Source organism: Eulemur rufifrons, chromosome 14, assembly GCF_041146395.1.
Source record: "Eulemur rufifrons isolate Redbay chromosome 14, OSU_ERuf_1, whole genome shotgun sequence".
Lineage (NCBI taxonomy): Eukaryota > Metazoa > Chordata > Mammalia > Primates > Lemuridae > Eulemur > Eulemur rufifrons.
The window spans coordinates 25,930,628-25,943,490 of NC_090996.1; the positions used below are offsets into that span (position 1 = coordinate 25,930,628).

General features: G+C 43.3%; 1 protein-coding gene across 2 annotated transcripts; it reads right to left on the reverse strand.

The window, feature by feature from the left end:
- Positions 1-2,890: 2,890 nt before the first annotated feature.
- MPV17L (MPV17 mitochondrial inner membrane protein like) lies at positions 2,891-11,093 on the reverse strand. Of its 2 annotated transcripts, XM_069486086.1 has the most exons (4): positions 10,742-11,093; positions 7,694-7,764; positions 3,448-3,477; positions 2,891-3,370 (listed from the first exon to the last, which is right to left on the reverse strand). In XM_069486086.1, the coding sequence occupies exons 1-4, from the start codon at positions 11,049-11,051 to the stop codon at positions 3,191-3,193; spliced, it is 591 nt and encodes a 196-aa protein (XP_069342187.1). In that variant the 5' UTR covers positions 11,052-11,093; the 3' UTR covers positions 2,891-3,190. The 2 variants fall into 2 exon arrangements, with proteins under 2 accessions (XP_069342187.1, XP_069342188.1); XM_069486087.1 differs by lacking the exon at positions 7,694-7,764 and having other exon boundaries at positions 3,198-3,370.
- Positions 11,094-12,863: the final 1,770 nt, after the last annotated feature.

A 12,863-nucleotide genomic window follows, 5' to 3' on the forward strand; every position in this document is an offset into this window, starting at 1 on the left:
GTTGTAAATTATGCCTGACTTTTTGTCATGTTTTTGTAAGCTGGAGAGAAGCATCTGCATTATTCAAATTTGCCTCCTGTTATAACTTAGATACTCTTTCTGTCTCTTTTGCTTTCTCCTTCGAGACTTCATCTCATCTCAGTCACATCCATTTACACAGGAGAAAAGCTCTCTCTTGAATTGAGAAATCATTTTTCAGTTATCTGGGTAAGAGGTGTATTTCTGAGACTGGAAACGGAAACCTGGAGTACAAAGAGATGGAGTCAGGCTCTCTGATTTTAATGGTAGCGGGGCCAAGACGACAGGTCCCTGGCGGTGTATGGCCAACAGTATTACCACACCGTGACAGTCAGAAAATCACCAAACAGGCCGGGCGCGGTGGCTCACGCCTGTAATCCTAGCACTCTGGGAGGCTGAGGTGGGTGGATCACTCGAGGTCAGGAGTTCGAGACCAGCCTGAGCAAGAGCGAGACCCCATCTCTACTGAAAATAGAAAGAAATTATATGGACAACTAAAAATCTATATAGAAAAAAAAAATTAGCCAGGCATAGTGGCGCATGCCTGTAGTCCCAGCTACTCGGGAGGCTGAGGCAGTAGGATCGCTTAAGCCGAGGAGTCTGAGGTTGCTGTGAGCTAAGCTGACGCCTCGGCACTCACTCTAGCCTGGGAAACAAACTGAGACTCTGTCTCAACCAAAAAAAAAAAAAAAAAAAAGGAAAAGAAAATCACCAAACAAGAGATGCTGGGAGGGAGTGGTTAGGGCTAGAAGATAAATACCCCAAATGCCTGGACCTAGGATAGGATCTGAGATCCCTGAGTTCAAACTAAGTTAGGAGAGAGTCGGAAACTAGTGTTCTGTTTGTTTTTTAATGCTTTTGGTAACCCTTTTGTTTTTCATATGCATTAGGTAAAGTTGTTTCGAAAATCCAGTCTGTCTAAACTCTACTAAGGGAAACAAAGTTTATATATGTTTTGCCTTTGCCTGAGCAACCACGGAGCCAGAAGAATGAGGTGAGGCAACACACAAAAGAAATCTTAGGGAACCCTGAAAGCCAAGAGAAAGACTGTGGGCCACCTGCTCAGTTCTTAGCCCTGGAAGGTCAAGGGCATGCATTACCAAGGATGGCAGCCCTTTAAAACAAAGATATACGTTGTATTATTTAGAATAAGTTCCATTTTTCACACAAAATCACAAAATTACTTGCATGAAAATAAAGTGTATTATTTGCAAAATTTCAGAGAATACATTTTTTGTCGTACAGAGCTATATATTCTCTTTAGTACAAAGCGACACACCATTGAGTAAAGACTATCATACTCGAATTTTTGTGAATAATAAGCTTTTTTTGGACAGTATAAACAAGGCATTTTTTCCCAAGGCTTGGTCACAAGTACTTTTATACAAAATGCAAACACTATTCTTCTATCATAAAAGTAATGTTGAAGTTCATTTAAAATTTTGCTAAGCAGTACTTATAATTACCCTGTATACACTTTTTTGATGACAAAAATTTGTCTTATGTATTATGAAATAGCTTTTCTGTTGTATTAACTACTTTTAAAACAATGCAAATAACAAATTATTTTAGAATTAAACCATCTAGAAATTACCTTACCCGTGTCCCAATAATATAAAATATATTAATAACCTATTACATTCAGATAAATTATATACTTAAAGGCTACATACTTATGACTTATGTAAACTTATGTTATAAATTATATGCTTAAAATTTTTAGGTATATATTCATAAATTAATCTTAAATATAAATCCTCAAAATAAATTAACAGTTCCATGCTTCACATCTTGAAATTTGTGAAATATGCAACTGAAAGCAACAGAATCGTGGCGTAATTCTTAGGCGAAACTTGCTGAGACTTCTTGAGATATTCACATAATTTTTAAATCTGCCAGTGTTGAGGTTAGACAAACTGAATAAATCTGGAAGATTAGATCAATTTTCTCATGTCTACCTTAAAGTACAAAAATTTATTTTAAAGCACTGATTTTCGGCCGGGCGCGGTGGCTCACGCCTGTAATCCTAGCACTCTGGGAGGCCGAGGTGGGCGGATCGTTTGAGCTCAGGAGTTCGAGACCAGCCTGAGCAAGAGCGAGACCCCACCTCTACTAAAAATAGAAAGAAATTATATGGACAGCTAAAAATATATATAGAAAAAATTAGCCGGGCATGGTGGCGCATGCCTGTAGTCCCAGCTACTCGGGAGGCTGAGACAGGAGGATTGCTTGAGCTCACGAGTTTGAGGTTGCTGTGAGCTAGGCTGACGCCACGGCACTCACTCTAGCCTGGGCAACAGAGTGAGACTCTGTCTCAAAAAAAATAAAAAATAAAAAAAAAAATAAAATAAAAAAAAATAAAGCACTGATTTTCAAAAATAGATCAGTGTGAAATTTGAGGTAATTACTTTCCTTGGTACTTTATAGAGTTATTCCTTCCTCTGAAATTCAATATATTTCATGAAGAAGCCAAATATTTTGTTTATTTCATATGTCTAGGAGACGGGTTGCTTTAGTCAACTGAATGTGCTCAAAACTAAAATACATTCATTTTAAGTACTTAAAATACATACATTTTTAAGCATATCTAAGTACTTAGAATTTATAAAAGTAGATAAAAATACATTCTATGCAGAACACTATTTTTTGATGGTAAAAAATGTACTTACAGAATTTTAGAATCAGCATAAAATAACAATAAATTATTATATAATATTTTAGGGGGGAAATTTGGTTTTTCAATCCTTTCCTTGATTGGATTTTACGTAAATAGAAATTCACTGTAAGGACTAATTTTGGTATAAAAGATAATCTGCCCCAAAAGTGTTTAGGAGATAACCTGAGATTTTAGAATAGAGATGTAAATGGTCAAAACTGGGGTTCCTGAAACTGAATTAAAATATTAGAATAAAAATATTAATAACTCTAAAATGCCATTTTTGCCAAAATATCAGAGAAGTGAAAATATTAGAGAAGTAAGGCTTTCAGACTAGAATGGGAGGAAAAAAAGATTTGAATACAATTTAAAATAATCATTGATAATTAAAAAACAAGTGGGTCTACAGAATAGTATCAAAATGAAGCACATAACTGGTAAATCAAGTATTTTCTCTGCAGGCAATCCAGTGCATTTAGAACAAAAATTTAGTCACTAGAGAGAGTCCTTGACTTCTTATTTCTCTGGGGGCCTTTCAACCGCACTGGCCTCCTTTTTACGAAGAAAGGTGAATGCTGACTTCAAGGTGCCGTCACCACTCTGCTGGGAGAAGCAAAGGAAGGTGGCCCAGAGAAAACCACAGAGTCCTGTGTAAGCTGTTCTCCAGTGAACAGGAACAAGGCTGAAGTTGGTCAGCTGGAACACAGAGAGTCTATCAGGGCTATATATAAACCAAAGCCATGAGTTAATATTCCTAGTACTTTGAAACTCACCTGTACAAAAGGCCAGTACATCAGACCCGTCTGGAATAAAAAAAAAAAAAAAAAAAAAAACTTTATTAAAATGCCATTTAGCCACACAAAACAATTGCACAGTTCACTCTATAAGAGATTAAGAAATACCAGGCAGATAGGGTTCGGAGGTGGCATTATATTTCAGACTAAGCCGATTAAATCAGGCTACTTAAGGGCTCTAGAGTAGAGGGGGCTGGGGAGTTGCAGAAAAAACTGGTAGATACGAGATATTTGTATTAGCTATATTCATAGGTCCCGAATGAAAGGTCTACCAGAATCAGTACCAATTCTAGAAGACAACTGCTTTAGAAATAACGAGATACATTTATGTATTGCAATTTCCTCCTTAGCATAAGCCAATGACTCAGGAATATATTTATAAATACAGGATTATCAATGAATCCTTAAAACTATATACCAAACCATTCTTTTTTCTGTTTTCATTGATTGAAAATTAAAATGATTAAGATATAGTTACCATATGACTCAGCAATCCCACTCTTAGGTATACACCCCCCAAAATTGAAAATATCCACATAAAAACCTGTACATGAAGGTTTACAGCAGTGTTATTCATAATAGTCAAAAAGTGCAAGCAACTAAAATGTCCATCAACAGATGAATGAATACATAAAATGTGGCAAATGCACACAATGTAATATTATTAGGTAGTAAAAGGAATGCAGTACTGAAACACGCTACAACAGGGATGAAATTTGAAAACTTTAGGCTAAGTCAAAGAAGCCAGACAGAAAAGGCCACATATTGCATGATTCCATTTATGTGAAATGTCCAGAATAGGCAAATTCATAGAGAAAGAAAGGAGATTAGTGGTTGTCAGGGGCTGGGGGGAGACAGTTGGGAGAAGCTACTAATCAATACAGGGTTTCTTTCTGGCATGATGGAAATGTTCTGGAATTAGTGGTGGTGGTTGCACAACTTCGTCAATAAATCAGTGAATTGTACATTTTTAAAAGGTTAATTTTATGTTATGTAAAATTTTATATTACGTGCATCTTATCTCAATTTTAAAAAAGGGAAAAGAATGGCTGCTTAGAGGACAAGATCATCTGATCAGCTTACCCTCCAGGCCCCCAAAACCATTCTTAATGCAATGGCTTGCTAATAATGTAGTATATTCAAACTATGTCATGCTATAGAACAAGTTGAGCTGACATTTTTGTGTACTTACAAAATATTTTAGATAGACTTATTTAACAGGCTTTATACTATATATTCTGACAAAATGTTACCATTGTGGATTTTTTTTTTTTAAAAGATAGTGGTCCTGGTATGTAAATTATATCTTTAAAAAAAAAAACAAAAGAAAACTAGAGGTTTTCAAAATCATCATTAAAAGTAGTATTACAGACATTTCTTTTTACTAATTTGTGTTTTCTGAAGTTTCTAAAATAAATAGCTGCAATAAAAGGTTTATAATATGTACTTCATTTAGGAATTTAATACTTTAGCAAAAATAACCAGAAGACTAAACACATGCAAACATGGCTTTATTTCTTATGACCATTTTTTTCCTTGTCAGAATGTAGCCACATCTAGTGCCCAGATCTTAGTCTCTTACACAATTCCCCACAAGGGATCAGGACTCCGCAGACAATTGGCTGATTCCGGGGCTGGGGCAGGGTAGGTACAAGGTACAAGATACAAGATGAGCCTAGAACTTTTTTTTTTTTTTTTTGAGACACAGTCTCGCCCTGTTGCCCGGCTAAAGTGCAGTGGTGTCATCATAGCTCACAGCAACCTCAAACTCCTGGGCTCAAGCAATCCTCTTGCCTCAGCTTCCCGAGTAGCTGGGACTACAGGTGTGTGCCACCATGCCTGAATAATTTTTCTATTTTTTGTAGATAAGGGGTCTCACTCTTGCTCAGGCTGGTCTCAAATGCCTGAGCTCAAGGGATCCTCCCGTCTCGGCCTCCTCCCGGAGTGCTAGGATTGCCTGGTCAGAGCCTGGAACATCTTGTTATGCCAAAAAGTAAAGAAATGGTTAAAAAAAAAAAAAAAAGAAGAAGAAGAAGAAGAAAAGAAAAAAGACGGAGGATGTCACAGGGACACAGAACCCAACATGAAGGGACTCCCGCTGGCCAAATCTGGGACACTTGAGCACTAAAAATAATTAAACACAGCAATGAACTCTCCTCTGTGCATCTGGAAATCTCCCTCTGAATATCCTAAAGGAGTCCGGAATTCAACATTTCCCAAACTGAACTCATCTTGGTTTTTTCCCCTCAAATTGCCTCCCTTTCCTCTCTGTCCTCAATCAAGGGATGAATACCATCCACACTGTTTTCCAGCCAGAATTGTGGGTCTTCCAATCCATCACTAAGACCTGCCAGTTCTACCCTGTAAATATTGCTCAAATCATGTAAGCCCACCGCTTCCTTATTTTTTATGCGAACTTGGTTACAATAACCCCCGACTGGTTTCCCTTGACATCATTACCTAAAGGTGAAGTTCAAGAAGCTCAGCAGGGAGTTCAACAGTCTCCAAGATCCAAACTCCTTCCCAGCTGCTCCCCAACTCATATTTAACAGTGTGAGCACCATACTGTTTGTGGTTTCCCCTCCCAGGCATACCCCAGTGTACGGTGCATTGTTCACTCTGCTCAGCTCCCGCCCCTGGAACGCCCTGTCCCCTGTCCCTTGTCCCCATGTATCTGCCTGACTGCAGCTGTTCCTTACCATTCAGCCACTCAGCTCAGGCATCACCTCTCCCAGGAAGCCTTCCTTGAACTCCCTAACCGCACACCTCCATGCTATGCTAAGTGCCCATCTAAGTCCCTTAGGGACAGAAGCTGTGCTCTATATCTGGGTCCCCACCCCCCGGGCCATGGACAGGCACCCCCTGCCACCAGCGCCCGCCTGCCTGTCTGGGGAAAGATTGTCTTCCATGAAACTATGAAACTTAGGAACAGGGATGGGGGAGGGGGCGCACACAGCAGGAGGGAGGGGCAGGTGACTGAGGAAAGCTTCTAGAAGCTTCATCTGTATTTACAGCCCCTCCCCATCACTCTCGTGGCTGCCTGAGCTCCGCTTCCTGCCCTGCCCGTGGAAAAACTATCTTCCATGAAACTGGGCCCTGGTGCCAAAAAGGTTAGGGACCACTGCTCCATATGGTTTTTTTCCCCCTACCTCCCAGTAACACCTAGTACAGTGCCTGGAAGACAGTTTTTTATTATGGGAGATCTTAAGAAAAAGTCCCCAAATGGGGCCGGGCTTCAGAAGACCGGTACCCCCTTTCTTCACACAGACGCAGATGAGTCTAATTCATTGTAGCCACTGCTTTTTCAAAGGCTTCCATGTTTCTGCCCCAAAAGGCAGCCTGTACATCTGCATTAAGAGAGGAGACTCTGAAACTTCGAATCACACACGTTCCTGCTGAAAGCCCCCTTTTTTCCCAATTCTGCTTCTTGCTCTTTTTAAAAATGCCATATGTATATATCTCCATAGGCTCATAGTGGGAAAACTTGTTCCTTTTTCCAAACTAAAACAGAAGAAAAGTCACATTTGGATGTTGTCATAGGCCCACAATTTCTGCCCCAAGAGAAGTAACAAGAGTTCTGAACACTCCTAACTGTGGTTGTTATCCCTGAATAGAAGAACTCAGGTGACAAAAAAAGCATCCCTGATTTTGCCTTAAGGACATTGTCCAGTAAATCTTCGTTGAATAAATGAATAAATATTTGTTGAACTGGATTGTATGTATCTGTGCTGAGCAAACAGCACTATAGTTGACTGGCTTTGAGCCTAGGACTGACTCTGGGAAACATTATCCGTCTCTGTAAATTCCTTTCGGATGTTAAAGTTCTTTTCACAGGGACCCAGCAGAATTCACACCTGGAAACTTTGGCTCGGAATGTGGCAATGATTCCATTAAGCCACTCACATTCTACAATTCCTATTTTACAAATAGGCCCCAAAATTTACAAAATAGACTGTGATCATTAATAAGAGTACATATAATAAAGTCAAAAATCATTGTGAACATTAACTAGAATTCAGATATATTATTTCTTTCCGATTCATGCCAAGTACGAACATTCTTAAAGCCTCTTCTCACTCATCTATCCAAACAAATTTAAGAACTCTGCGGGAAAATACTGGACCTTTATGCCAACCAAACTGGAGCCTTAATTTAAGAATAGTTTTATTAAAATGTTAAAAACATACAAAAAGATATTGATTACATTTTCAAAAGTCTGTCTTACCTTGTACGTATTCCAGAATTTCTGTTTCAGGTCCAAAAATATATCATCCTTTCCCTGGACAATGTTCATGCCTGTTTACAAAAACACACACCAAAAGAATTTTAAAAGATTTGGTAAGAAGATTACAACAGTTTATGTTCTAGTTTCCCATGCCAATATGCAAAGTAACCACTACGATCATTCACTCAGTAGGTCCCTTCTGACCCAACAGTGAAAAGAGAATACAAACTCCCTTCCAAAATTAGATAAATTTTAAGGGGATGATAAATATGAAGTGAGACTAGCAAGGTATAAAAATTATAGCAGAATTATTTTTCAAAAACAAAACCCCTAAGAATTCACAAAAACAATAGTGAGACTATTGGTGACTTTTCTCTACCTTCCAAACTTTTTGCGAAATGTTTCAAGTTTTAAAAATTTAATTTCTGTATTTTAAAAAAGGTTGGTAGGCAACTGAATATTGTGGCAACTACAAATTTCCTATCAGTATTATTCTAGTCAAAGTTTGAAAGTAATGTACCAATTCAGCCTTCCCAAAAACACTTTGAAAACTTTTTTTTTTTTGAGACAGGGTCTCGCTCTGTCGCCCCAGTTAGAGTACAGTGGCATTATGAGAGCTCACTGCAACCTCAAACTCCTGAGCTCAAGCGATCCTCCTGGCTCAGCCTCCCAAGCATCTGGGATTATAGGAGCTCGCCACCGTGCTTAGCTAATTTTTCTATTTTTTTGTAGAGACAAGGTCTCGCTCTTGCTCAGGCTGATCTCAATGTCTGGCCTCAAGTGATCTTCCCTCCTCAGCCTCCCAGAGTGCTAGGATTACAGGTGTGAGCCACTGCACCTGGCCTGTGTACCTCTTTTCATCTGCCCCTCCTAACAATTCGCTAAGGTAGGTAGAGTTACAAAGGCGGCAAAAAGCTTAGAGAGGTTGATAGAAGACCAAATCCAACCCAGGTGTCTGCGTGCTGAGCCAGACCTCTTAATCCGTTACTACTCTGGTTCCCTGAGGTGGCCCTGCACAAAGGATCACCTGATCCATGCAGTTTCCAGGCAGTGCCTTACACAAACATCCAACCCACCCCTTTCCGCCTCCCCCCTTCATTTCAGCTTGAGGTGAGGGAAACTGGACCAGACGTGTGAAAAGCAAAATAAAGCAGCAATCTGGGCAGGAATCTGTGCCGCGGCCTCTGCCAGAGTTACAGGCCTCCGCAAGCCTTGTTGCTGCAGCATCTTTCTGATTTTAGACAGACTGACGACACTCTCACCATTAGAGCATCAAGATTATGAACACAAGTGAGGGCCTGGATTGTGTTGTCTTTAGGCAAGTCACATAACCCCTTTGAGATTCAGTTTCCTCATTTGTAACCAGGAAATACTAAGAGTACCTGCCTCCCAGGTTATTAGAGGATTAAATAGGAATCTGGCCCCCGAAGTCCTAATCTCTGACTGTCAACCCCTTCACCAGTGTTCCAGGCCACTGTACTAGCAGGCACGAAGAATATGTTTGCAAATCTGGTCTGGAAGTCACACCCCGGGACCAGGCACAGACCGTCTGATAAGCCAGGAGGCCCCTGCTCTCAGACTGTCTATTCTCTGACTGCACTGACCCTGTCTGCCATGTGGTTGGCTGAGACCGCAGCAGGCAACCAGGCCTTTTCTGTTTCCTGTGGGGTCCCTTGGCAAAAGGAACTGAATCTGACCCCCGAAAATGAGACCCATGGGGACCAGGCACAGTGGCTCACGCCTGTAATCCTAGCACCTTGGAAAGCCAAGGTGGGAGGATTGCTTGAGGCCAGGAGTTCAAGACCAGCCCAAGCAACTCAGTGAGACCCCACCTCTACAAAAAATAGAAAAATTAGCCAGGTGACATATGCCTGTAGTCCCAGCTACTCGGGAGGCTGAGGCAGGAGGATGGCTTGAGCCCAGGAGTTTGAGGTTGCAGTGAGCTATGATGATGCCACTGCATTCCAGCCTGGGCAACAGAGCGAGACTGTCTAAAAAAAACCAAAACAAAAGAAAACAAAACCCATGGGGCAGGGTAGGTTTCTTTAAGATGGTGGCTTGCCTGCCCTCAATCTGGTTAGGAAGGCATCAACAGCCCCTAAGAGAAAGCCCCTCCCATTTTGGGGGCAATTTGTGATCCCCATTGCCACTGTCAGGCCCAAGACCCATGGAGGAGATTTTCTGAAGGAATCATGCCCCTCCCCAGTTACCCAGCCCACCCCCTTCAAAGTTCCAGAAATTGCTATGATGACATCAGCACAGAGCCCCTTCCACTTTTCTTGGTATCTAGGCAGTAGGGAAGGTTCCCACAGTCAGGCCCCCCCCAGCCCCACGGAGAATTTTCTGAAGAGATGGCTCTCTGGACCCTCACAGGTACAGAGTCCTCTATGGCAAGGGTCCAAGGTCACCTTACATTTTCTGTGGGACCTCCATGGGAAAATCTTGTGACCAAAGCAGGACTAGGACCCTGGGCATGAAGTTTCTGAGGAATCAGGCTCAACCTCAGGTTCCACCTGCTCTGCCCCCCAGAGTCGCCAGTCCCCTTGCATTTTGTTGGTGTGTTGGCCACGCAGCCCAGGCATGGATTTTCCAAGGAACAGGACTGGCCCCCACCCCAAGACTGGCTCACAAGGATCGCAGCTGCTATGGTCTCCTCAATTTTCCCGTGGGCCTTTTTCAGGGGGAAATGGACCCCCCAGTCCTGCCTAACCCCAGCCTGGGACTATGCCCAACCCTAGCCCCTTGGATCCCTGACCCGCTGGCCCTCCGGCTCCCCAACCCCCAGGCTCCCCGGCCAGTATCCCCCACCTTATCCCTCTCAGAAACCTCAATCCCCAGTCCCCAGACAACCTGGCCCCTGCGTCCCGGCCCCCAGCCTCTGCCCGGCCCTCTGAGCCCCTGAACCAGGATTTGCAGCCGCAGTCCCAGGCCCCCAGCAGGCCCCCAGCAGGTCCCCAGCCCCCTGCAGCGTCCCCCTCCAGACCCTGACCGATGAATCTCGGGCCCCCTCACCGGATCGCGCCCCGGCCCCCCGCCCGGACCCCTCACCGACGTAGAAGGCCGAGAGCGCGATGGGCCCGCCGAGCGTCTGGTCGCACAGCACCTTGGCCAGGACGGCGCTCGGCGCGCGGCCCGGCAGCGCGCGCTCCAGCAGGCGCAGCCACACGTAGTTGAAGTTGGCGTGGAAGGTCACAGCCACGGTGGCCACGCACCGCGTCTGGCGCCAGTCCGCCGGGCCGCCCCGCAGCCGCTGCTGCAGCGCGTCGCCGGCCGAATAGAGCCCGGTGTAGAGCAGCACGTTGGTGGGCCACGGGTAGCGCTGGGCCGCGCGCGGCAGCGCCCGCCACCAGCCCGCCATGCTCGCGCCCGCGAGCGACAGCCCGGAGGCTTCCTGGATCGCGCCCGCCGCCGCCGCCGCCGCCGCCGCCACCACCTGCACCTGCCTGCGCCAGACGCCGGAGAGCCATTGGGCATCCCGCACACCCCCAGCAGCGCTGTCCAATCCCGTGGCCACTGGCTGTCCTGGGGGCTGAGCATTTGAGTCCACACCCATGAAATGTCCAGAATCGGCAAAGCCACCAAGACACAAGGTAGGTCAGTAGTGGAAGCGACGCGTGATACGAAGTGACTGCTAATTGGGCATGCGGCTCTTTTTTGGAGTGATGGAAACATTTTGGGCCCAGCGCTGGCTCACGCCTGTAATGCGAGCATTCTGGGAGGCCGAGGTGGGAGGATCACTTGAGGCCAGGAGTTCAAGACCAACCTAAGCAAGAGTGAGACCCCCTTCTCTACAAAAAAAAAAAAAAGAAAGAAAGAAACATTTTGTAATTAGATAGTGGTGATGGTTTGCACAGCATTGTCAAAATACTAAAAACCATTGAATTGTACATTGAATTAAAATTCATTTAATTGAAGTTTATGGGATAGGAATTACATCTCGAAAAATAAAGTGGAAAAAATGAAGGGATAGCAAAACTCAGTTACCAAAACAGCAACTTTGCATTCATGCCGTTTTCTTTGTTGTTGTTCGTTTAGTCAGTGGAAAAGAAGCCAAACTCTGTAAAATAATTTTAAAGAGATTTATTCTGAGCCAAATTTGAGGACCATGAGCCGGAGCCACACCCAAGATGCCTTGAGCAAGTGGACTCGCTGTGGCTGGGTTACGGTTTGGTTTTATACATTTCAGGGAGACACAGTTACAGGTAAAGTCATAAATCAATTTATTGCTGTAGAAGCTCTGACCACGTGAAACTCATTTTCTCCTTCCTTCTTTTTCTGCCTTTTTTTTTTTTCTTCCTTCACGGTCACATGTAACTAATCCGGTTCTGTCTACCTCATTTACTCTTTTCTATTGTTTATTCTATTTTATTTAATCTTTAATTATTTTTATTTTTAACTTTTAATTTTGAAATAATTCCAGACTTAGAAAATGGTACAAAGAGTTCCCATATACTTTTCACTCAAGCTTCCCCAAATGTTGACATCTTTCGTAACCACAGGACAATGATCCAAACTGGGTAAGCACAGCTGTGATGCTGTTACCTAATCTACAGGCCTTATTCAAATTATTGCCAATGGTCCCACCAAAGTCCTTTTTTCCCAGTCTGGCATTCAATCCTGGATCACTCTGCATGGTGTTGAACTGTCATGTCACCTTAGTCTCCCATCTGGGCTGCTAGCCAGTTATTTTGTAGACTGTACTTCAATTTAGCAACCCCATTGTTATGGGCTGAATTGTGTCTCCCCAAAATGCACATGTTGAAGCCCCAACTCCCAGTACGTCAGAATGTGACTATATTTGGAGGCACGGCCTCTTTACCTGATTAAGGTAAAATGAGGCCTTTAGGATGGGCTCTAATCCAAGCTGTCTGGTGTCTTTATAAGAAGAGGAAATTTGGACACTCAAAGAGGCACCAGGGGGACAAAATGGAAAGACCGTGTGAGGACACAGCGAGAAGGCAGCCGTCCACATGCCGAGGAGAGAGGCCTCAGAATGAATCCAACCCAGCAGACACCCTGATCTTGCACTTCTAGCCTCTAGAACTGTGAAAAAATAAATTTCTATCGTTTGAGCCATCCTGCTGGCAGCCCCAGCAAACTGATATATCCATTCTTTTCAATTCTTAGGAATCTGCCAATTTCTATGTCCTTTTACCCTTTCTATCTGCCC